Raw genomic sequence first — 27,583 nt, forward strand, 5'->3', positions numbered from 1 at the left:
TTCCACTTATTTTAAATTTTATCGGCAAAAAATTAATTTTCAATAATATTATGCAAACCGTTGGCTCTCATTGAAGTGTAAACGAAAATATTTGATTGTTCATGTTTAACTTAAAAAGAAAAAACGAAACAAGTATTAAGGATATTCCCATAAATTATTCATTATTTCAATTATTCCCTCGGGTCCTAAAAATAAATGGTATTCAAATAAACAAATTTTTAAGTCTATACTGTTAATTCTGGGGAAAAAATATGCTGCAGGATATGTAATTATAACAAATTGTGCCACCATGAAATTTCTTTGAATATTTTTATGGTCTGCTACAAACTGGGGGGGGGGGGCATATTATTTGCCTCATTTCATTTGTAGGGAATTGAAGATATTGAAAAATATATAAATTTATCAAACTTATGACATATTGAACAATATGTTTTTTTTTTTTTTTTTTTTTTTTTTTTTTTTTTTTTTTTTTGGAGAAAAAGAGAACCAGTAAGGAAAAGTCAAAAGTCGGGCGGGGCCGACTATATGATACCCTACCCCACTGCAAATATTTAGTAGAGCTTCCGTAACAAAAGAATTTATTCCAAATAGATCATACCAAAACTTAACATTTGGCTCTAGAGCAGTTATAGTTTGCAATAGAGTGCACTTGGAGAAGGATAATATAATCTTTATACATATAAAATATATATCGGAGCCCAGTTGCACAAAATGGAAACGTATGTCCCGAAATTCACTCCATTTGGGCTGATATTAGCCATTATTTGTACAATAAATCTGAAATCCGATTAAGGTTATATATGGGAGCTATATCCAAATCTTAGCCGTTCTCGATAAAGTTCGGGAAAGGTATTTCCGAGCTTTATACGATATCTGCTACCAAATATCATTGTTGTCGAAGGCATATACGAATATGAGGGACTTAAACACCAAATCGATTGAAACATGTATATGGGAACATGTATGGAAGCTATATCTGAGCTGGGGAGCTATAGCTGATGTCCGGTAGCAAATATCATTCTTCTGTAGTGAATACTACGCATGTGAGGGAATTAAACCCCAAATCAGATGCAACTTATACATAGGGTTAGATGAAAAAACTGCAACCCACTTCAGACTGGAGTCATTTCTAAGCCACTCGTCCGAAAGCTGTTAAAATTATCCCAGTGACAGCTCATTACATTGTTTACAAGTGTACAAAAGCATTTTGGTGAGAATTTTGCAGAAAATGAGTTAGTCGTGATGGAATTCAAGCGTGATAGTGTGATTTCTTTATATTTGGCTGGAAAACCACAAGTGACTGTCGTTAGAGCACTCCAGCATTTAAATGTGAATAAATCTTTTGTGTCTCGTACCATCGCTCGTTACCGTGATACTTGCAGCGTAGCCCGACTTCAAGGAGTGGACGGAAGAAAACAGCAACATCCGCAGAAATGGTTCGAAAAGTAAAGAGGCGACTCCCGATAGAAACCCGCGTCGCAGTGGCCGAAAATTGGCTCGTGAGCTGAACATATCGCAACATTCCATTCGGCAAATATTGAAAAATGAGCCATTGAAATTCCCAAAGCGCAAGAGAAGGAGAAAAGACTCAAAAGAGCTAAAGAGTTGCTTCGCTTGGCCGAAAGTGGTAAACTGCAGAATTTGGTTTTCTCCGATGAGAAAACATTCGATGTCCAGCAGTTTCTAAACAAACAAAATGAAATGACAAAATGAATGTTCATCTTCTGTTGGCCACCAGAACTCAAGGACCGGCCATGGTGATGGAGTGGGCCTCCATAACAGCCGATGGTTGCTCTCCGCACGTATTAATCGAATATTCCGCTTGTAATGTCGAATATTTTCGCGAAAATATTCTGGAGGGTGTATTATAGCCTTGGGCACGCAAATATTTTGGCCGCAGACCTTGGACATTGCAGCAGGACTCAGCACCATCGAACTCAGTACGCTCCACCTTAGAATGGTTACAAAATGAGGTTCCTCCTTTCAAGCGCACAATGGCCACCAAAATCTCAGGATACCAATCCGTTGGACTATTGTGTCTGGAGTATTTTGGAAAGCAAGGTTGGCACTAAAAAATATCACCTTAAGCAAGCGCTTCGCCAGGAATGGGCCAAAATTCCGCAGAGCAACATTCGTACAGCATATGACGGTTTCTTTGGCCGTTTGAAGGCCATAATTCTTGCCAAAGCTAACCAATTCGAACTAATCTAAATTTATTCTAAAATTTGATGCTATTTCCGACATTTTTTGCTTTCATTCAATAAAATTAAAAAAAAAAATGCAAACTTTAGGGTATTTGACTTTGTTGCGGTTTCAGGGGAGCTATAGCTATGTCTCAACCGATTTCTCCAAATTTAAAGTACTGGGTTATAGAATGAATTGAGTCGTTAGTGCCAAAATTCAGTCCATTTGGGCTGATATTAGCCATTTGGTGCACAATAAACCTGACATCGGAAAGAGATATATATGTGGGAGATATATCCTAATCTAAACCGATCTCCAAAAAAATTGAGAGGAGTTTTTTCGAGCAATAGCTGATGTCCGGTACCAAATATCATTCTTCTGGAGTGAATATTACGCATGTGAGGGACTTAAAACCCCAAATCGGATGAAACATATATATGGGAGCTATAGCTATATCTCAACCGATTTTCTCCAAATTTGCTTCCAGATAGAATTCGGTTGAATGTACTAAAATTCGGGTCTTTTGGACTTAGGTTAGCCATTTGATGCACAATTACCCCAAAACAAAAGATTCGTCTTTGGGCCAAACAAATATTCTTTGCAAAATTTTATCTTAATCGGATAATAAGTGCAAACTGCATTTTTTTCACACTCAGAAAGTTATTATATGAATGTCCTCAAAAATAACTATGGGTATATATAGCTTTCTTCTTTTTTATGTGGTGTAGGGTATAAAAAAACAGTTCCATAATTTTGCAAAGACTTCTAGAATATTAACGTTTTTTCTTTTTTGGATTTAATGCGTTCAATTGATGTAGTGTGATAAGAATTCGCCACTTCCATTTAAATTTCTCATAAAATGCCATCTTCTATCTATTTTCCTATTATGTAGATTATGAGATTTTAATCACCTTTATACTGTTGTAAATAAAACCTCAACTTCTCTCACACTTCTTTTGTCCAGAATAGCACAAAAATGTTTTCTACATTCATCTATACGCATTCATTAAAATACCGCGAAATACTAGCAAAGCCATGGTGATGTGGAATCAAAAAGATTTACGCCATAAATAAAAGGCATCAATTCCAGCAAATGCTCATAATTTGCGTTACAGCTAAGCGTCATAATTACAAACTCATTAAAAAGTTCTATACTATGTTTTCCTTGTTTATTTCTGTAAATTGTTTCTTTTTAATTCGTTTCTCTTTTTTTTGTTCAGCTTTGTTTTAATAACCCAAAGTTTGTTATTTTTATTACAGGGTGCGGAGGGAGGGTGGGGGAGAGTGTGTGTATTTGTTTTCATAGCAAAACCCCAGAAAAATGTCCAAAGCATTACAGTGTGAAACCATTTTAACTCGCTACAACCCTTACTACTGCTTTAAAGCATTTGTTTTTTGTTGATGAAATAAAACAACAGAATTCGAAGAAGAGAAAAAAAATTTATATCCACTTCTCCACGGACATTTGACCTCTCTTTCCCTTCTCGTTTTGAGGTTACCACTGTAACACGATACTATGCTAAAGAGTACAATAACATTTGTATAAGGAAGTATAAAATTAAAATAAACCTAAAGGATCACATAACAAATTTCAATTCTCAAATTTAATTGAAGTATGATTATTTTAAGAACATTTTATTGCGCATCACATTGAGATGATTGTTAATGGGCAGAAGATAAAATAACATTAAATTATTTGATAGTGATTTCTTTGTAAAGGCGAAAGTTCGTAGAAACCGAAATAGGTTTTTAATGTTAGTCCTTAAAATTTCACTTTTTACGACAAATGACCCGAAATTTGATAATGATTAAAGGAGAAATTTTAAAAATTTAGACAAATCTTCTTGGACTATTGCTTTAAGTCTCAATTAAGGACTTGTTATTTGAATTCAACAAAAAACTACAAAAGGCAAACAGTAGTGTTTTTATATAAAAAAGTAAAAAAACTGTAAGTTCGGCCGGGCTGAACTTTGAATACCCTCCACCATTTGGTAAAAATTTGGAAATTTTCAAAAAAAAAAAAAATCCGTAAAAAAATTCTGTTAAAACAGTAAAAATACCGAATGTAGCCATATATTAGCGTCTATGCGACGACGTGGACGTGGACGTGGACGTCCATAGGCAACTTTTGCCATAAGCTAATATTGTATATTCAAATGCGCAACTTGAAAAATAATCTGTTTTTAATGTAGCTAAAATCATCAAAATACAGGAATATAGGAATGTACCATGGGGGTAGAAAACGTGGACCTGTACAGACAATTTTCTGGCATAGGCTGTAGTATCCTTTTCGAACTTCAAATACCAAATTTAAAATAATTCCGATAAATAATGTCGCTAAAATCATCAAACTACCGAATATCGGGGGTACCGTTATACGAGGGCTATACGAAGACGTGGACCTACATGACCCATTTTCAATACCAAAAGTCCTCCAGACACAATATACATTTGAGTAAATTTTTATCAACTTACTTCATTTCGTTCGTAAGCTAGAGTTATCTCCCACAGACGGACGGACATTGCTAAATCTACATAAAAGTTTATGCTGATCAAGAATATATATACTTTGTGGGGTCTAAATGTGTTTCGAGGTGTTACAAACGGAATGACAAACTTAATATACCCTTCATACTATGGTGGAGGGTATAATAATGAAACGGACGTTCACGTTGCACGTTTTGAAGGTAAATTGAAACTCCGTTATTTCCCTATAATATGAAGGTTGAACTCTAACTGAATCTATGCACAACAAATAAAAAAGACCTTCTGTATTAGAGACAGAAACTTTGATCTGAAGAAAAATAATAATTTTGAAAAATAATAATTTTTCTTTGAGTATTGAGTGCCGGAATTTGGAACAAAAATAAATATGACAAATTTCATAAGAAATCGGTGATTTTCGGCAGATGTCGTGTATTTGATGCACCATGCTATGTATCTCAAATTATAATTAAAATCAAAATCAGTGAGAGAATATTGAAAACGGTTCAGATTTGGATATAGCTTCTATAAATTAACTCAATAGAAATGCCGGTAAACTTTAAAGGAATGCAGTGTCCTGCACGCTTGATTTGACAGTAAATAAACCTCAATTAGAAAGTCTTCGTGTTTTTGCTTTTCACACGGTCAGCTATACCTGGCATGTTCAAATCTGGTACCTTGTAATATTTATATCAGATGAGGTCAGATACATAATTGACAATATTGATCAAAACTACAAAATTATACTAAATTTGTTATTGAGTGAAGGGATATGACTGGAATCCCCAAATTCTATATGGAGGTCTCTGCTGGTATCCAGTGTTGATATCTGGTGATTGATTTGCAAATACATATTAATTTGTATGAAAAATACTAAGTGGCACTAAATTGGGTCTTGTTTAAAGCGATAGAGCTGGAATCACGAAATTTTATATTGGTGGTTTTGGAAATGTGTACTATAATTTAGTACACGAAGTGTACTAAATTTGGGATTGAGTGAAATAATAGAACTGAAATCCAGGGATTTTTTTAAGATGTCAGTGGTGAGATATGGAGATGGTTTTGGAAATGAATACTATCATTTTCCTCAAATTTTATGTTGAGGAATACGTACTAAATATGTATGAAAACTACTCAGTGGTACTAAATTTGGTATTGGATGAAGTAAAAAAACTGGAATACAGAAATTTGATATTTACGTATCTTTTGGTGTTAGCAGTTAATATATGGAGATGGTTTTAGAAATAAGTCCTATATTTGTAAGAAAACTACTAAATTATTCTTAATTTGGTACTGGGTGAATCCTCAAATTTAATGTTGAGAACTCTATCAATATCTGGTGTTGATTTTGTATGACCTTTATGTTAAATTTAAAGATTCGGGTTCCAAGAGTATAGAATATTAGTCCCAAAAAAATTGATCTTAAATACATCACATTACATTGATTGCGATTAAAGAAAAAATCGGCCTCCAACAGAATACCAAAAGGTTTGTGCATAAAAACAAATTTTTGGGAGGTGCCATAAAAGTATTGCATTCAATATTTCGTCGATTTAGCTAAATTTATATTAATATAAAGCTTTAAACTATGAAAAAAAATTATATTTTGTCTACGATGTTGGTGTTGAAAATGGGCTGCATAAGTACATGCTCCTAGCCACAATTCCTATGGAATTCTGATTGACATTTACGGTTCACTATCTATGCAGAATATATTCCTCAAAAAAATATCTCTACAACTTCGAATGGCCATTTGAATAAAGTTCAATGGCCCTTGGTCTAAGCTTAGAAATTCCTCCTACATAATTGTAGGAATGGAGGTGTAGGTATCATATAGGCAGCCTTGTCATTCCACCATTCTATGGACAATATATTAATTGTTGATTCTCTGTATGTAACTCCTCGAAATATTCATGATAGACGCCACAAAGTATGTATATTCTGCATTAGCGTAAAATTCTAAGTCGATTTATCGATGTTCGTCGTTAAGTAAATTGTTTTTTTTTTTTTTTTGCTTCAACCTATCAGTTATTAGCAGTTCGTATCTGATACTACAACCTATCACAGAAAATTTACTGTGCAGGTTCACGCCTTCGTATAGCCCCCATATAGCTGTATCTTCCTATATTCCGTACTTTGATCATTTATCACTGGAATTGTTTTAAATTTCGTGTTTGCAATTCGTAATGATTACTACAGAAAACTGCATATAAATGGTCAGGCATCGGTATGGGCTCCATGTAACGGTACTTCCCTCTATTCGGAATTTTAATAGGGAATTTTTTCAACTTTGGGTATTGAAATGGTCTATGACAAAATTTGCCTATGCAGATCCCCATGTTCATATAGACCTTAATATAACGATGGCTCCCTATATTTATAATATATATTTACAATATTTATAACAGTATTTTTATTTACTTTTGTTTTTTGAAAATTTCCAAATGGTGGAGGGTATTCAATGTTCGGTCCGGTCGAACTTATTGCTTTTTACTTGCATTTTTTCATAAAAGAAGCAAACTTTGTTCTTTATTATGAAATAATATTGAATATTTAGATATTTTCTTTGAATATTAAAATAATACCTCTAACTGGAAACCCCTTTACGCGGCATTTGCCTTTATCGTATCTTAACAATTTTTTCGCCGTTGTTGTGGATTATGCATTGTTGCCACCGCATAAACCCCTTATCATTTTCATTTTTATACCCTCCACCTTGGAAAGGAGGGTATATTAACTTTGTCATTCCGTTTGAAATATGACTACATATTCGACGTCGAGTCTATTATGTATGTATATTCATAATTAGCATAAAATTCTAAGTCGTTTTAACGATGTCCGTTTGTCTGTCCGTCTCTCTGTTGAAATCACGATACAGGCCACATTATTTGGCGTAGAGCGTCAAAATTTAGCAGAATAATTTGTATTGTTTCTAGGATGGTTGGTATTGAAAATGACATATGTCGGTTTTGGTATAGTCCCCATATAACGGTACCTCCCGATATAAGGTATTTAATGATTTTTGCTGCATTTTTTCATGGATTTGTCTAAAAATTGATAATTTTTGGTCATAGTGGGTTCTAGCTGCGGTGGCGAAACATTTGACATATGTCGATCCACGTTTTGGTATAGCCCCCATATAACGGTACCTCCCGATATTCGGTATTTTGATGATTTTTGCCACATTTTTTTATGGATTTGTCTAAAAATTGGTATTTGTTGGTCATAATGGGTGCTAGCTCCGGTGACGAAACATTGCATGTATAAGTCCACGTTTTGGTGTAGCCGCCATATAGCGGTACCTCACGATATTCGGCATTTTATTGATTTTTGACACATTTTTTCACGAATTTGTCTGAGAATTGGTATTTGTATTTGGTATTTGTAGGTCATAATGGGTCCTAGTTCGTGTGGCGAAACATTGTATGTATAAGTCCATGTTTTGGTATAGCCCCCATAATGCGGTACTTCACGATATTCGGCATTTTATCGATTTTTGCCACATTTTTTCAAGGATTTGTCTGAGAATTGGTATTTGTAGGTCATAATGGGTCCTAGTTCGTGTGGCGAAACATTGTATGTATAGGTCCACGCTTTGGTATAGCCCCCATATAACGGTATCTCCCGATATTCGGTATTTTGATGGTTTTTGTCACATTTTTTTTCACGGATTTGTCTAAAAATTGGAATAAGTTGGTCATATCAGGTTCTAGCTTCGTGTGCGAAACGTTGTATGTATAGGTCGACGATGTTGTATAGCCCTATATAGCGGTACCTCCCGATATTCGGCGTCTTGATGTTTTTTGCCACATATGTCTAAAAATTGGTATTTTTGGGTCATAATTGGTTCTAGTGTTTCCATTAAAAGTTTGGAGGGTATTAAAAGTTTGGCCCGGCCGAACTTACTGCTTTTTTATTTGTTAATTTTAATTTCCAAAAAAACCCACTTTATGTTTTAAATATTTTAAACTCTGTTAGTTTATTTATGTATTTTCCTTAATTTTTTTTCTTCAAACAAATTATATATAAATTTACATAGGTTGAGTATGTATTGCAAAAAAATTAATATACGATAATGATAACTAGCATTTAGAACATAATTATAATAATATTTATTTAATTACAAGAAAACAAATTTAAAACTCTTAAAATTCTGGAATTTCCTAACGTTAACAAAATTTTGTTGTTCACTTTTTTTCCCTTTTATTTTTTACTTTAATTGATTCTAATTGAATTTTGTTTTTCGTATACGTAATTTGGCTTAACTAAATTTTGTAAAATTAGAGGAGAGAATAAATCCAATTGCTGCAATTATTCTTTACTAAGCAGATAAGAAGACAAACATAAATATATCCACATACACACGTACATACGCATGTATGTGGTGTTTAACGAGTACATATATTTACTAACTACATAGAAATCTTATTGATGTATTTACAAACACAAATACATAATACACTGGTATTGAAACTCATTTGTTTATTTGTTTGTTTGCCTGTTCGGTTGCCTCGTTGGATGGCTGGTTGGCTGGATGTTTAGTTGGTTCGATGGCTGGTTGTTGGGTTCTTTGAAATCCATTCACAAGAAATTTGCAGAAAAATGCTAAGCTGCAATTGAATGAATGAATGGATGCATCACGACGCAACAACGGCAATGACTTCCTTTCAATTTGAAAATTACAACGGTGTAGGAGCTAAGCCTTGTTGAATCCGCCAACGCAAACACCAGTACCAGCACCAGCGCCAGCACCATCATTACCCCCCACCCCATCACACGGCCAACATCCACAGTTTTCACAAACATCCGTTGCCCCAGCAACCACACCAAGGTATTTTACCACCCGTATTGGAACTAACCGACAACTTCCGCCTAGTCGAGCGCATACTGAAGCTGGCTGACGACTCGCGCGAGGAGGCTAAACTGTTTGAATTACGATCCGAACATGAGCCCACCGTCTCATGATTACTGTCCTGATGCGAATGACGACTGTGGTGCGGGTGGCCGGTGCTAACGATTGATGAACTATGCTGGTGGTGATGATGATTATGATGGCCGTGATGATGGCCGCCATTAGTGCCTCCGCTGGTGCCACTGCTGCGCTGATTCGAATGCGAGACGGTGCCCTCCGAGTGACGTCGCGAACATTTCGAACGCACCACATTGGCAGCGGCGCATGCAATTTCGGCGGCACTTGCCTTTATGGTATCCTGACTATTTTTTCGCAGTTGTTGTTGTTGTGGATTATGCATTGTTGCCACCGCATTGGGATAACTATTGCTGTGCGAATGCTGCTGCTGCTGCAGCTGATGATGATGTGGTGATCCATTGCCGTGCGTGGAAACCGAACGCCCGTGTTGCTGGTGCAAAGGGCTGGTGGGTGTTATTGAAATTGTGGGCGGCTGGGTCGGGGTACTGAAGGGCGAACCCTCATGTTTGCGAGAGGAATGTGGCGAATTTGGTGTACTATGACTGGTTTGTTTGAAATTTCTTAAAGCAGGATTTGGCATGACAGTGGGCAGATCGGAACAGCTGCCCGATGTTGATGTCGTCGAAGAGTTCTGTGTCTGTATGGTGCGTACAGTTGGTGTGGGTTTTTCACCTGGTGTACCGGGCGTCTCGGCCGTTGTTTCACCACAAACTATAGAGACTCGACGTGGTTTTCGTTTTGTTGTTTCGATAATCTGTGAGAATAATAAGGAAAATAGGAAAATATGTTAAATATTTTTAAAGAAATTTAGATTATTTTTATTTGTTTGGGAAGTTACTGGAAAATTCTAAATTTGCTAAAATTTTTGATTTATTTTTCTAAATCACGGAGATGGATGTACGTTTTTAGGATATCGACTAGTATCCTAAAAATATACATCCAAAAAATGCTAATAATAATAATAATCATAAAAAAATCTAATATTTCAACCTCTTTTTACAAACGCCACCCTTGGAACCCCCTCTCTTCGGCTAACAAAGTTCAGAATTATTCCTCGGTTGAACACCCAACATTCAGAAGTCTTCCTCAAAAGTCAAAGTCCCTTTTGGAATACCTCTTGTTTACTTTCTTTTCATACTATGCTCTTTCGAAACTTCCCTAAAATTTTTTAAAGAATTTTTTAAGGACCCAAATACCAACAACCTTGGAATTTACATGGATTTTCAGAGTATGAAACGCGGATTTACTAAATAATTATTTTGAAGGATCGAAACACTAATCAAGAACCAAAAGAACAATAAACTTGGATTTTTTAAAATAATTTTTTTAAGGACCAAATGACCAGTAAACGTGGATTTTTAAAATAATTTTTTTTCAAGGACCAAACGTGGATTTTTATATAATTTTTTGTTGTCAGGGGCCAACAAATGTGGATTTGTTAAATAATTTTTCTGAAGGACAAAAAAAACAATAAAAGTGGATTTTTTAAATAAAATTTTTCAAGGACAAAAAAAAACAATAAAAGTGGATTTTTTAAATAAAATTTTTCAAGGACCAAAAGACCAATAAATGGATTTTTTAAAGAATACTTTTTAAGGACCAAAGGACCAATAAACGTGGATTTTTTAAAGAGTACTTTTCAAGGACCAAAAGTCCAATAAACGTGAATTTTTTAAAGAATATTTATCAAGGACCAACAGACCAATAAACGTGGATCTTTCAAAGAATATTTCTTTCAAGTACCAAAAAAACAATAAACGCGGGTTTTTTAAATAACTTTTTCAAGGACCAAAAGACCAATAAACGTGGATTTTTCAAAATAATTTTTTTCAAGGACAAAAAGACCAACGTACTTGAAAAAAAAAAAAAAACAAAAAAACCAATGAACCTGGATTTTTTAAAGAATATTTTTCAAGGACCAAAAAACCAATGAATCTGGATTTTTTAAGGAATATTTTTCAAGGACCAGAAGACCAATGAACGTCGATTTTTTAAATAATTTTTTAAGGACCAAAAAAGCAATGAACTTGGATTTTTTTAAGGAATATTTTTCAAGGACCAAAAGACCAATGAACGTCGATTTTTTAAATAATTTTTTAAGGACCAAAAGACCAATAAACGTGGAAAAGACCAATGAACGTGGATTTTTAAAGAATATTTTTCAAGGACCAAAAGACCAATGAACGTCGATTTTTTAAATAATTTTTTTAAGGACCAAAACACCAATAAACGTGGAAAAGACCAATGAACGTAGATTTTTGAATAATATTTTTCAAGGACCAAAAGACCAATAAACGTGGATTTTTTAAAGAATATTTTTCAAGGACCAAAAGACCAATAAACGTGGGTTTTTAAAGAATATTTTTCAAAGACCAAAAGAGCAATAAACGTAGGTTTTTAAAGAATATTTTTCAAGGACCAAAAGACCAATTAACGTGGATTTTTTAAAGAATATTTTTTTCAAAATATTTTTTTCTGGGACCAATACATCAATAAACAAGGATTTTTTAAATATTTTTTAGGACCAAAAGGCAAATAAATTTTGATTTTTTTAATAATTTTTTTAAGGACTAAAAGACCAATAAACGTGGTCTTTTAAAATATTTTTTTTTTTTTTCAAAGACCAAAAGAACAATAAACTTGGATTTTTTAAAGAATATTTTTCAAGAACCAAAAGAACAATAAACTTGGATTTTTTATAATAATTTTTTTAAGGACCGAAAGAACAATAAACTTGGATTTTTTATAATAATTTTTTTTAAGGACCAAATGACCAGTAAACGTGAATTTTTTAAATAATTTTTTTTCAAGGACCGGTCGTTTGGTGGACGTGGATTTTTATATAATTTTTTTTTTGTCAGGGGCCAACAAAAGTGGATTTTTTAAATAATTTGTTTTTTTCAAGGACCAAAAAACGTGAATTTTTCAATATAATTGTTTTCAAGAACCAAAAGACCAAAAAACTTGGATTTTTTAAATAATTTTTTTCAAGGATCAAAGACCAATAAACGTGGATTTTTTAAATATTTTTTTTCAGAGACCAAAAAACCAATAAACGTGAATTTTTAAATAATTTTTTTCAAGGACCAAAAAACCAATAACAGTGGATTTTTTTAAAAAAAAATTTTCAAGGACCAAAAGACCAATAAAGTTGGTTTTTTTTAAATAATTTTTTCAAGGACCAAAAGACCAATAATCGTGCTATTTTAAAGAAAATTTTTTATTAAACGAGAATTTTTTAAATAATTTTTTTCAAGGACCAAAAGACCAATAATCGCGTATATTTTAAATATTTTTTAAGGAGGAAAACACCAATAATCGTGAATTTTTTAAATATTTTCTTAAGGACCACATGATCCAAAATCGTGAATCTTTTAATTTTTTTTTTAAATTTTCAGAGCCATTAAAATGGATTTTTTAAATATTTTTTTTTCAATTAATTAATCAATTAATCTTGATCAATTAATTAATCAATTAATTCAATTAATCTTGTACATTTGAAATATTTTTTAAGGAGGAAAACACCAATAATCGTGAATTTTTTAAATATTTTCTTAAGGACCACATGACCCAAAATCTGAATCTTTTAATTATTTTTTTAAATTCTCAAAGCCATTAACGTGGATTTTTTTAAATTTTTTTTAAGATTTTCAGAGCCCTTACATTGATTTTTTAAGTATTTTTAAGGATATTTATAGATTTATAGATAAATACATTTTTTAAGATTTTCAGAGCCATTAACAAAGATTTTTTAAATAATTGTTTGTAAGGACCACGTGGATTTTTTAATATTTTTTCAAGGATTTTTAAAGCTATAAACTTAATTTTTTTAATATTTGTTAAGGATTTTGAGAGCCACGAACGTGGATTTTTTAATTATTTTATCATGGATTTTGAGAACCCGAAACATAGAAGAACCTATCTTGCAAAGACCTTCCTAAAAGCTCTGCATTTTTTAGATTGGTATGTTATGTTAATCTTCCAAAATCGAATGGATCTCTGCTCTCACATATCTATGACTTTCATAACACTAACGATCGATTTTCACTAATCTTCCCAAAAAACAAACCGTTTCCAGAGCGAATTCCAATTCAAAAATCTTCTCAAAAATTTCAAGCTTATTAGAATTTGACCTCTTTTATCCCAGCTATCTTTCCAACATTCCTCACCTATTATCCTAAGATTCCCTCCTTCTAGAATTTTTCCTAAAACCTTCAACTATCATGTCTCCCTCCTTTATTATCAATACAAAATTTTTGACCTACCTCCTTTTCCTCCACATTGTTGATCACATCGCCGGCGCCCTCATTGGGACTCTCCAAGAGACAATCCGTATCCAGGGATCTTGTCATGTGTGTCGGTTGAGATCTAAATTGAGCCCTGCGGGCAACTGCAGCATTTGCTATTGCCGAAAATAATTGACTTTTATTTGGATGAACACCACCCAAAATGGGTGAACCACCGGTTGGTGAATGCATTGCATTAGTTTTATAGGAAACCGATGAACTGCGTTGAATGCCGGCACATTTAATATTCAGCGGTGTGGGATATTGTCTTGTGGGTGGTGCTGGTTTAGCTCCGGCATTTGCCAGTGATGGCATATTGACATTTGTTACCAAAGGGGACAGCGGTAAATGCGTTCTGTGACCCATGGGCGTGGCCATGGTGGGGGAGGTTTGGGTCCCCGTCACTGCCAACCGGGGTGTTAGCGTTGTTGTAACCGTCACTGTTGATGTTGCTGCCGAAGGTGGCCCCACAATGGCTGCATTGTTCAAACGTTCAAATCCAATGTATTTACGATTATCCGGGAAGGGTTGCATGGGATCGGGTATTCTTGGTGATGGACTGTCCGTGTGTTCCCTTTCCAGTGACCGTGTCCTCCTTGTCGTACCTGTATTGTCTGTGGCATTTTCTGTTGTATTGCTACTGGAATTTGGTACTGCTGGGCGAATGGTGGGATTATCACCATCATAGCTAAGCAAAAGATTCATTTCGGATCTGTAGGGTTTGGAATTTTTATTGCCTTGCTGCATTTGTGAGACTGTTGTCCGGCAAACATTTTCTGTGGAGCGTGTTTCAAGATTATCTCGTGATCGAGTTTTCTCCAATTGTATCGCTAAGATGTCTTCCGATATGGCCTCAATGTCATTCAGAATCGATTCCAGATTTGCTGAATCGGTCTGAAAGGAAAAAAAAATTGAAAAATTAAATTAAACATAGAGGTATTAGTTATGGAGTTGTGGAAATTAGAAAAATTTATTTTTTGGTGGTTTTAGTTTAGCATTAGTTAGTAGTTATGTGAGAATAATGGTTGTTAGTAGAAGCGGTGGGAAGAAAAATTTAAAATTGTCTGTGACCTTCACTGTATAAGCCATTCAGTAGACAATGAAAGTAGAACTTAGAAGAGAATATACCTGTATCGGAGTTTTGAAAGTTGACATCGTAAAGTATATTCACTATAATGGGGAAATCTTCCACTTTTTTTAATCTTCGAATTCAGATTTCTTGGAATCCGCTTCTTTTAGGTATATGGTGTCTTCGACAGTATTATGGACAACAATCCGAAGATTTTTAGATAGAAAAATTGACCTTCGGGTGACTCACCAAAATATATGTTTAACAAATCTCCCTAAATTCGACCGTAACGAGTCAAGATGCACTTAGACATTAAAAGTCACAATCGACCCACTTTTTGGTATAGTTCCGAGGTTAAACACCGATAAAAATTATTTTTATTTAAGTTTTTTTCTTATAAGTTATTCAATAAAGAAAATGTTATTGGAAACTTTAAAAAAAACTTTCAAATCGGAAGGAAAACCTCGAATCACAAATCTTAAAAAAATAACAAAATAAAGAAATCTTGAAACCTTATTTTTAAAACCCTTTTTAGAAACTCCGCCGTTCGAACCGTTGGTCACAAAAAGGTCAGAACTATTCCTCGGTTGAACACCCAATATTCAAAATCTTCCTCAAATGTCTAAGTCCGTTTTGGAATTCTTCTTTCAGGAATCTTCTTGAAAAGTCAAATCAGCCCCTACAAGTTTTTAGGAGATGGCCATAAAACTCTGCTCTTTCTCCTTTTTTTTTCAGAAATTTACCTTATCATACTTCGGATACTTAACGGTGGTTTTCTCAAATAAAAATATAACATTTTTTTACACAATTTTTTTTTAAGGACCATAAGACAAATAAACATGGACTTTTTAAATAACTTACGAGTACCAACGGACCAATAATCGTGGATTTTTTAAATAATTTTTTCATGGACAAGAAGAGGGTCAAATCACCAATACTCCTTGATTTTTTAAATAATTTTTGCAAGGGCATTTTTCAAATAATTTTTCAAGCACCAAATCACCAATATATCTGAATTTTTTAAGAATTTTTTTTGCAGAAATTTACCTTACCATACTTCGGATACTTAACGGTGGTTTTCTCAAGTAAAAATATAACATTTTTTTAAATAATTTTTTTTTTCAAGGATCAAAAGACCAATAAACTTGGATTTTTTAAATAATTTTTTTTTTTCAAGGACCAAAACACCAATAAACTTGGATTTTTTAAATATTTTTTTAAGGACCTAAAAACACCAATAAAATTGGATTTTTAAATAATTTTTTTTTAAGGACCAAAACACCAGTAGACATAGATTTTTTAAATATTTTTTTTCAAGGACCAAAACACCAATATACGTGGATTTTTTAAATATTTTTTTTTCAATGACCAAAACACCCATGAATCTGGATTTTTTAAATATTTTTTTTTTTCAAGGACCAAAACACCAATCAACATGAATGTTTTAAATATTTTTTTTTTCAAGGACCAAAACACTATTGAACATGGATTTTTTAAAAAATAATTTTAAGGACCAAAACACAAATAATCGTGGATTTTTAATAATCTCTTTCATGGACCAAAGAACAAATAAACGTGTATTTTTTAAATAATTTTTTTCAAGGACCAAAAGACAAAAAAAACTTGGATTTTTAAATAATTTTTTTCAATGACCAAAAGACAAAAAAAAACGTGGATTTTTAAATATTTTTTTTCAAGGACCAAAAGACAAAAAAAAAACGTGGATTTTTAAAATATTTTTTTCCAAAGACCAAAAGACAAATAAATGTGGATTTTTTAAATAATTTTTTTAAAGGACAAAAACGCCAACAAACATGGATTTTTAAATATTTTTTTAAGGACCAACACCCCAATAAACATGGATTTTTTTAATAATTTTTTTTAAGAACCAAAACACCAATAAACATGGATGTTTTAAATATTTTTTTCATGGACAATCACAAATAAACGTGCATTTTTTAAAGCATTTTTTCAAGGACCAAAATAACATTAAATTTTAATTTTTTAAATAGTTCTTTTCAAGGACCAAAACACCAATAAACTTGGATTTTTTAAACATTTTTTCAAGGACCAAAACACAAATAATCTTGAATTTTTAAAATAATTTGATTCGAGGACCAAAACACCAATAAGCGTATATCTTTAAATATTTTTTAAAAGGACCAAAAGACAAATAAACGTTAATTTTTAAATATTCTTTGTTTTTCAAGGACCAAAAGACCAAAAAACCTGGATTTTTTAAATAATCTTTTTTCAAGGACAAAAAAGGCAATAAACTTGGATTTTTTTAAATAATTTTTTTTCAAGGATAAAAAAAAACAATAAACGTGGATTTTTTTAAATAATTTAATAAATTATTAAATAAATAATAAAAATAATAAATTAAAAAAAATAATCGTGGATTTTTTAAATAATTTTCTTGTATTGCTCCAAAACATGTTCAAACAATCCTATCATATGACCGCTATTGAATAGGTAATTCCATTAGCTTTTAAATGATGCATTAGCTTCTATATGTGTTTTGTAGAACCGTCTAAAACCCGTATTTTTTATCCGAACTTTCGGGTAGAATAACCGGGTATTTCCCCCTCTAACCTTCCTACTCAATTATTATTGGTATTATGTCCGCTACTTTCAGGGGATTATGAAACGGTACACGGTTTAAAACTTCCAACACATAGTGCTATAGGTTAGGCGCTGGTTCTAAAAACTTGGCCAAAACGTCTTTATGAACTATTTTCATTGTCAATCTCAAAACCGTTTTCCCTTCCAACCTCTTAAATTTTTCACGATTTAAATGAAATTCATTTCGGAATTAAATTTTCAAGAGCGAATATTTTTCGCAGCATTGCCAATACATTTTTACAACGCACAACAATTACGAATTTAATAATCGAGTCTCTCCCCCACCCCCCTCCTATGAATTGTCGCCGGGATGTGTGTCAACAATGTTTTGTCCTGTCCAGGGCGCTGACACGCATATTTGTAAACCTCACCTGGCACACAGAGTCCACAACAAAGCAATTCACTGATGTGGTTATCCGTGTGGAATCTGTTGATTTTGAAAAAGTGCTAACAGTTGATGATGCACAGCACGATATGTTGCCACTACTGCGAATGTTGCTGGTGCTGCTGCTAGGCGGCACAACAACACAGGCGGATGATGGGGGCAGTGTTGTTGGTAGTGCAGCAGTTTTTGTTGCTCTCATTGACCTGACTGTTGCTATTGCCATTGCTTCCAATGGCGATGATGGTGGTGATGGCGATGTTGTTCTTGTTGCTGTTGCTGGCTCCGGTGACATCAGCTTTTTGGGTGTTGTAATTGTTGACGGACAACATTTAACAATGGATGACATCAAAGGTTGCCGCACAGCGGGAGCAATTATTAAGTTATGACAAACATTTTGTGCGATTGCATAAACTGGGCCATTGGGTTTGATCACGGTAATATTTGGATTTATAAATCTAAAAGAGGCCAATGCGGCTGGCAGGCATGTTACAGGTTCCGCTACCGTTGTTGTTGTCAGACATTTGGCGGAGCTGGGCGAGACATTTACCATTGCCGTTGGTGAGGGCAATGCGACAGAGGCGGAGGCGCTGATTGTTACTTTTAATGAATTGCATAGAATGTTAGTGGCTAGGAGAGCATTTGTTAGCGTTGTTCTCAAACTTGCCGGAGCAAATAAACAGAACGTGGAGGCAGAGGAGGTGGTAGTGGTGTTAGAGGCGTCTTCCATCTTAGTTGAAGCGGAAGTAGTTTGGTTAGTTGCTGTTGTTATTGCTATTCTGGTGGCAGGATCAACAACACAGACTTCATTATTAGCATTGGCCTCATGGTCCTGCCAACCATGAAACTGATGCTGCTGATACTGAGGCATGTGTTGGTGGAGGTGGTGGTGCGGATGCGTATGCGGATGCTGCTGGTAGTGGTGATGGTGGTAGTGATGCTGTTGTTGTTCTTGTAGATTAGATTGACATTGCCTTGATTTACGCCTTTGTCGTGGCGGTGACAAACTTACTTGTGCTGATGTGGCCATGGATGTAATACGCTGCGGTACCGGTGGCGGTTGTACGCTTGGCTTCAGTGGATGTTTGTAGGGTGTTGCCAGGCCATTGGTCACGTAAATGTCAGGTGGCTCACATTTTAGTTGTTGACCGGTGGTGGTGGCAGCATTTGTGAATGAGGATGGCTTGGCCAGCACTTGGGGTGCTTGTGGAGCCACTGCTGCTGCTGCTGGTGGAGGAGGAGGTGGCTGCCGCCTTTGATTAGCCAAGGCGGTGTTCAATTTTAATTTAGGTTTGATGGGTGCAAAGAAATGTTTTGCTGGTTTCTCTTGGCCATTGATGCTGGTGCTAGTACTGCTGGTAATGTTTTGGTTGCTACTGGAATTGCTATTGAGGCAGCTGGCATTGCCAGTGGCTGGCACTGCCACACATGGACCATTGACCGACATTGTGGTTATGGGAACTGTCTCTATCACTGGCATCTCACCGGAACTTTTCAATGTTGGATTCGATGTGATCGACTTACCATTGTCTATTACCAGCGTGGGGGGAGCTGGTGGTGGTGGTGGGGGTGGTGTCAGGGTCGTGGTAGGTACAAAGGTGGTCAGTGTTTGTGCCGTTGAACGTTTTTGCAAAAGCGGTGATACCGAATTGACGGGATAATGCTTCTGCAAAAATGGCGATTCCAAATTATAATCCCAGCCATTGGTGTGGCGTATGACTGTTCTGCCACTTTTCGAGGAGGAGGTTCCTGAACTGCTGGCTATAAGGAAATAATTGAAAATTTTAAATTAAAAATTAAAATCATTTTCTCCTCATTCCACTCACTCAAATTGGTATTCATATGCTGCTGCAGAACATTCTCAAAGTAAGACAATGGCGGAACTTTGGCCTGTATGTCATTCAATTCATTGGCCACCAATTCGATGGGTGTCAGCGGTGTCAGGGGTCCCACCAAACTCGGCAGTGTTGTCTGTGACCCACTTATACTGGGTGTGTAGCCCAAGAGATTTCCAGGATTCACATTCGCCACATCACTATTGCTCAGAGTCTCCTCCGATACTACCGACAAATGATCAATACCGGTTAGAATACTTGGCATAGCCGATTGGGGTGGTGTCACAGGCATACCATCAATGACTGTTAGTTTTGTACTATCCGTAGGTGAGGGATCTTCGGCGGCTTCATTTGCAGCCATGATTTTCTTTTCACTGCAACATTCACCGTTACAGACAATTTCGTCCGTTTCCTGACACGAGCATGAGTCACAGGAGTCGGAGTCCTGCAAAAATTTTCATAAAAAATGTAATTCTCTAAATTTTTAAAATGTTTTTTTTTTATTACCTCGCTATTGCATTTCGAGTGGACAATATCACATCCGCCCTCAATGCATTGGCAGGAGCAACCTGCTTGACTGCATCGCGCCGCCTGCTCCGCTTCAATGAATTTATTTTTAAATCTCTTGTTGAGGCGATCATATTCATCGCGCAAGGACCAGATTTCACGACGCAGGTGATCATTCTCTTTGCGTAAACGTTTGATATCCGATTGTCCTGAAATATAAATAATAATAGAATTAAATGGAGTTAACGGTCATAACAAACAGGGATATCCTACGGAGGGCCTGTAATTGAAAAAAAGAACTGCAAAATTTTAGATTGGACAAAAGTCCTCGAAGTTCTTCTTTATACGTATTTTTGGTCTTCATAAGAAGCAAATACAGAAACAAGAAGAAATAATACAGAACAGAAGTCCTCTGAGTTTTTCTTTATAGGCCTCATTGGTCTTCTATAGGAAACAGAAGGTATCTAAGGTCTTTATAATAGAACAGAAGATTTTTGAGCACTTTCAAGACAAAATTCCACCGAGGGTCTTCAATATAGAAGAGAAGGTTTGAGAAATGTTTAATATAAGGTGAAAAACATATGAGTACCTCTGTATCGAACAGTACCTCTGTATCGCCTCCCAAGTCAACTTCTGTAGAAGGACTCTATGGTCTTCTATATAGGACAGACCGCCTCTAAGGTCTTTGGTATGAAGAATCCTTCGAAAAATTCTAGTTGAGTTCAAAAGGCCTCTGAGGTCTTTTGTGGAGGTCAGAAAGTCTCCGAGTTCTTCTGTGTAAGATAGAGGGTCTCTGTATATCTCAGAAGACATTGAGTATTTTCATGTAGATCGAGGGACCTTAAGTCTAGATACTACATAGTTTAGGTTTTCAGACTTCAAATACTCCGAAGTCAGCTACTCAAGAGCAGTGACTCTCTGAACGAAGCTACTCTAGAGCAGAGGCTCTCAGAGGCCATTTACTCTACAACATTAACTCTACGAAGTAAACTACTCTAAAACAGTGCCTCTTGAAGACAGCTTTTCTAAATTATTGGTTCTCAGAGGCCAAATATTTAGAGCATTGGCTCTCTGAAGTCACCTCCTCTAGAGCAATGGCTCTCCGAAGTCACCTACTCTACAGTAATGACTTTCCTTAGTCAGCTATTCTACAGCAGCGGCTCTCCGAAGTAAACTGCTCTAGTGCAGTGACTTTGCGAAGCCACCTACTCTAGAGCGGTGACTCTCCAAAGTCAATTTCTCCAAAGTCAATTTATCCAGAGCAGTTACTCTATGGTAGAGGTTTCTGGACCAGCTACTCTAAGGCTGGGATCTCTGAGGTCCTTAGGTCCAAGGAAATCTGAGACCAACTACTGAGACCAGATTTGGGGCTTCTGAGGTCAGCTTTACAATTGAGGCCTCTGTGACCTACTCTACAAGCGTGGCCTCTGAGGCCAGTTGCTATACAGACGGGGCTTCTGCGGCTTGTAACTGTACAGCTGGTGCCCCTGAGGGCAGTTACTTAACAGCTGGAGACTCTGAGGCCAACTACTTTACAGCAGGGAAATCTGAGACCAACTACTCTACATATGGGGCTTCGGAGGCCAGCTTCTACAAGTGAGGCCTCTGTAACCTACTCTACAAGTGTGGCATCTGAAGCCAGTTGCTTAACAGATGCGGCTTTTGTGTGCAGCTGGTGCCCCTGAGACCAGGTACTTTTAAGCTGAGACCTCTGAGGCCAGCTACTAAACAGCTTGGGCCTCCAAGGCTTTAGATACCCTACAGCAGTATTCTCTGAGACCAAAAACACCACATATTGGGCTTCTGACGGCAGAATCTATAGGTGAGGCCATTGGGAGTAGCTACTCGGCCAGTTAGTCGGCCAGTTGCCCTACCGACGGGGTTTGTGAGGTTAGCTACTACAAAGCTGAGACACCAGAGGCCATCCAGCTGGAACCTCTAATGTCAGCAACTTTACAGCTGGTTTCCACATCTTAGGCCCTTAAAGACAGCTAGCCTACAGTTGGGACTTTTTAAACAGCTACCTTACTGCTGGGGTCTCTGAGGATAACTACTCCACAGCCATGGTATTTGGAGCCAACTTTCCTACAGCAGAGACCCTTGAGTCCAGCTACCCCGCTTCCATGTAATTTGAGGTCAACTTATTCAAGCGAGGGCGTCTGAGGACATCTTATTAACAGCTGGTAACTCTGAGGCCAGCAAAGTTCTCTAAAATAGTGATCTCGGCGACCAGGTTTCCTTTAGCAGGGTCCTTTGAGACCATATCAGTGGTTTTTTGAGGCAAGCTAATATTTTACCAAGCCCGGTTTTGATACGAACTGCTCCAGCAGTTAAATGAAAGTTTCTCTTAAACACTGAACTCCGAGGCCAGTAATCCCATAACGGTTGCCTTTGATGACAATTTCTCTATTGCAGCTTCTCTAAAGTAATATTCTCTGAGACCAGACCAGACCACACCATTGTCGTGATATTATGGAATACTAGATTTACAGCAGTGGCCGCTGAGGTCTAATCTATATACCAGTTACCTATTATCACCTCACACCTCTCTCCCTTTATTCTAACTGATTACTTTTCTCTTCTCGTTTCACCTTGTTTTTCTTCGAAATATTTATTATCAAACACAAAAACAATCTCAATTTTTTTATTATTTGTTTATTTCATTCCATTGATTGTCTACTCCCATCAAATCTCTTCCCTTTTTAATGTGTTCTCCAACTACTACACCGACTTCCACTTCTGATATATTGCCATGTAAACATTTCAATAGCATAATGAAAATCCTTGAAACATTTAAGCAGCAGCATTATTTGTTATTATAAAAAAACAGCATAACAGAATAACAATGACGACAGCATGTTCATGGGAAATTTATAGGAAAAAATGAAAGGACTGCTATTTACAAGCGACTGTCCATGATGAAACGCACTACAATGCCCTTCACTAGTATGTGAACACACTTTTATTTCAAAAAAAAAAGTTTTTGTCTTTTTCAAATCTTCTTATAATTTGTTAAAGAGAACTTAGAAAAATACCTCTCAGTTCTTTGAATTTGTCGTGGAGTACCGTTGAAGTTGGAAGAAGAAGAACAATAAATTGAAAACGAAAACAAGGAAATCGAATATGCATGGGAGAACATAATACGTAATATGGAACACAAACTTAAATATGATTTTAAATTCTATAAAACAGGCGATTATGGAGGAGGAAAAATGAAGGAAAAAACGTGTTGAAATGGAAAAAACATGTTGGGGCCACAGCTGGAAAATTATGAACTTTTCCACATAAAATCAACAAAAATTTTAAGAAAATAAACGAACGAGCCTGGTATCCTTTTCCGTTTTGAATAGACGTCCCATTTTAAACTAGATCTGATATTACAGATATATATTGGAATGTGCAAAGTTTTATAAAAATTGAAAATCTATTCGCATTTCAGGAAAGCTACGATTTTTAAAAAAAATTGAACAGGAGGCGTGAATTGATTTCTCTATATATGTCCTTGATCTCAATCTCGAACAAATATTTGCTTTCCAAGAGTTTAATTGTGGTTGTGGAAGAAAGATAACTGCGTTTTAGGATCCTGAATCCTGTACTTAGAGTTTGAACAAAAATCGTACTATAAAGCTTCTGATGGTACTCTAGAGTGAGTATCTGAAAGTTCAGTTATTAAAAATTCCCAATTTCTGTAAAAGTAGCTACTTTTGGAGCTGGAATACTGAAATTTTGTATTCGTGAGTCACCGTTAGTGGCGGCTATGACACGAGCGAGTATTTTCAGTAATTCATAATGTCGTTTTGATTACTTTTGCTATATTCAGTATCAGTTAAAACGTGTCAGTAGGTTTTGCCGACAGATGTATACCCTCAGACCACGTCCGATTATTTTAGCATATTTTGACTTCCGTTATGATTATTTAAATGTTTTATCCCCTATGGAATATGTTCCGGAGAAATGGACCTATATTTTCCATTTTATATCGAACCTTAATAAATATGATATAAATATTGAAACGTGGCAGGTTTGGGCTATATTGGTTACTTCCTTCACTTTATATGAGATATGTGATAATTTTTAGAAAATGTTAAATGTCTGACTGTCTCCATTAATAAAAATATGGAAAATTGTGACTCTTTGTTGATCAGGGATTCGAAGATATATATCATCTTCACAACAGATCTTGTGTTGGCAAACATGTTAGCATGTGTGATATTTGAAGGGATTTGGATGATTATTACGCGATATGATGATTTGGATGATTTATTTCGGGTATCTTGAACCCTATTTGGGGGATGTACCAGAAGAAATGGTGCGATCTCTACCATCTTTACAACAAATCTTATATTTTGGAAATATTGAGATGTACCAAGTCTGAATGGGGGGGGGGGGGGGGGGCGTGAGTTACCAAAAGGAGTGATCCAATATATTTTATCTTCATGCCAGATCTTGCGTGGGTGAAAATATAAAGATGTGTCCAGTTTAAAAAGAATCGGATATCAATTTCGCATTTTATGAGCTTCTTGGTTATTAAACCAGTTAAGAAAGTCCTAAAGTCGGGCTGGGCCGATTTTATGATATCCTACACCACTTTGCTAATTTAGTTGAGATCTACATAACAATTAAAAGTTTTTATTCGAGAATTCAATCATACGCCCTATGTTTATAATTAAAATTTAAAATTCAAAGGACTAAATATACCGAAGCATTTGTATCTTTTAAATTCGGACATGCATTACCCATTTGGTGCAAAATTAATTTGAAATCAGATAAATATATATATGGAAGCTATATCCAAATCTGAACCGATTTCGATAAAATTTGGCATAGATATTTCTGAGCTGTATTTGATATATTTCCCCGAAATCGTTGTTACGGAGTGCATATGTACGGCTGCGAAGGACAAAAATAACAAATCGGATGAACAATATATATGGGAGCTATAGCTATATCTATACCGATTTCAAACTTGACATACTTATTTTCAGGCCTAATTTGGTTGTATGTGCAAAATTCCATACTATTCGGACTGATATTACACGTTTGGTGCACAAAAAGAGGCAAATCGGAGGAAGATATATATGGGAGCTATATCTAAATTTTTACCGATTATCTCCAATTTCAATAGGGTTCGTCCTTGGGCCAAACAAATGTTGTTTGGAACATTTCATCTCAATCGGATAATAAATGCGACCTACATTTTGTTCACAAGAATAAATGGACAGACGGACGGAGAGACGGACTGACATGCATAAGTCAACACAGAAAGTGATTCTATGTAGATCATCAAAAGGAACTATGGGTCTATCTCGTTTCCTTTTGCCTGATACAAACAAATGCACAAAGACATTATACCCTGACCACCTTGTGGTGTAGGGTATAAAAATGTGACCCTTTCTGGGGGAGGTACCGATATATCCCATCTTCACAGGATATCCTGTTTAGTTGAAATAATAGAGTGTGTGAAATATGAATTGAACCGGATGCTTATTTCAGATTTTATGATCGTTTTGGTTATTTAAAACTTTGATCCTTTGTGGGGAAGGTACTAGAAGGAAGGCCCCGATCTCTACCATCAGATGTACGGAGTCTGTATGAAATTTAATGCTGATTTCGAGTTTTACGAGCTTCATGGATATTAAAAATGTTGACCCTTTGGGAGGAGGTACCAGAAGGAGTGGATCGATATATTTCAACTTAACACCAGACCTTGTGTTTATAAAAATATTGTGATGTGTGTAATTAACAGACAATCGGACTCTTACATAACATTTTATAAGAGTTGTAATTATTCAAAATTTTGATCCTTTGAGGGGGAGGCAATTGATGGAGTGGACCATTTTCGCACCTGACCTAGCACTGATGCAAATATTAGGGATTCGCAAAGTTGAAGCAAAACTGGAGTATCCTTTCTCTTAATGTGCAGTAAATTATTTTCCTTGAAAATATTGACATTTTGTGGGGGAGGTACCAGAGGGAGTAGATCGATATATTGCATCTTAACACCAGATCTTGGCTTTATAAAAGTATAATCTAAAGGACAACGGACTCTTAAATCACATTTTATAGGAGTTATAATTTTTCAATATTTTTACCCTTCGCTGGGGTGGTACTTAATGGCGTGAACAGCATTATCGTTTCTCCTTCTGTGACGTAAAATTTTATGAAAATTTCTACCTTTTTTGGGGGAGGTACCAGAAAGAGTGGACCGATATTTCTCATATCCGAACTCCATCTATGTTTGATAATAATATTACGAGGTACCAAGTTTGGACCAAATCAATTACTCCCTTTAGAATGGACGGACGGACATCCCTAGATCGACTCCAAATATCCTGAAACGAACTTGGACCAGAGAGACCTGGCATGGCATGAGGCACGTTTTGGTCGTTCCAAATGAGAAATACCATCTGTAACATAGCTGAGGGTATAAAAATGCCTTCTATTAATGAAACAAATATCTTCTGATGTAATAAATCTAATAATCTTGGGATTGAATCTAAAATTGTCGTTGAATACAAAGTTCGAAAGCTGTTCTGGGGCCATTACAATACAGAAAAGTTAGGCTTTAATAATAATTGAATGAAGCTTTAAAGATCCTTCTATAAGTTCGGCCGTGCCGAACTTTGAATACCCTCCACCAATTAGTACGAATTTGGAAATTTTCGAAAAAGATAACATTCGCCAAAAATTCTTCTAACATTTTAAAATACCGAATATAGCCGTTATATTAGGGTCTGTACGACGTGCACTTACATAAGAATTATTTGTCACAAGGCATTACTACATTCAAATTCAAAACTTGAAATAAACGGTGAATAATGTAGCTAAAATCATCAAAATATCGTACATAGGGAGGTACAGTTATATTGGAGCTATAGGAAGATCTGGACCTGCTTGGACAATTTTCTGTCACAGGCATCGATTACCAACTTCAAATACGACATCTCAAGCTATTTCGGTCAGTATTGTACATAAAATCGTCAAAATACCGAATATAGGGAGGTACTGATATATGGAGCCTATACGAAGATCTCGAACTGCATAGACAATTTTCTGTCATAGGCTGTAGTATTCATTATAAAATACAAATACCAAATTTTAAATATTTCCAGTAAATAATGTCTCCAAATTCGTCAAAATACCGAATATCGGGAGGTATCGTTATATGGGGACTATACGTAGAAGTGGACCTACATGGCTTTGGTTTAATGCTGTAGTATCTATTACGAACTTCAAATGCCAAATTTGAGATATCCGGTAAATAATGTCGCTAAAATCGTC

At 35.5% G+C, this 27,583-nt stretch overlaps 1 protein-coding gene across 7 annotated transcripts in view; it reads right to left on the bottom strand.

Moving 5' to 3' along the window:
- Positions 1 to 8,681: 8,681 nt before the first annotated feature.
- LOC101894590 (mucin-5AC) overlaps positions 8,682 to 27,583 on the bottom strand; it is an 89,025-nt gene continuing 70,123 nt past the window's right edge. For all 7 annotated transcript variants that reach the window (XM_011293413.3, XM_020036096.2, XM_020036095.2 and 4 more), the window contains 5 exons: positions 20,303 to 20,511; positions 19,787 to 20,240; positions 18,973 to 19,721; positions 13,864 to 14,778; positions 8,682 to 10,352 (listed from right to left, as the gene is read on the bottom strand). In XM_011293413.3, coding sequence (XP_011291715.1) covers positions 9,465 to 10,352; positions 13,864 to 14,778; positions 18,973 to 19,721; positions 19,787 to 20,240; positions 20,303 to 20,511 — 3,215 coding nt within the window. In that variant the 3' untranslated portion in view covers positions 8,682 to 9,464. The remainder of the gene's footprint in view (positions 10,353 to 13,863; positions 14,779 to 18,972; positions 19,722 to 19,786; positions 20,241 to 20,302; positions 20,512 to 27,583) is intronic.

The sequence above is a fragment of the Musca domestica genome, unplaced genomic scaffold, assembly GCF_030504385.1.
Source record: "Musca domestica strain aabys unplaced genomic scaffold, Musca_domestica.polishedcontigs.V.1.1 12, whole genome shotgun sequence".
Taxonomy (NCBI): Eukaryota; Metazoa; Arthropoda; class Insecta; order Diptera; family Muscidae; genus Musca; species Musca domestica.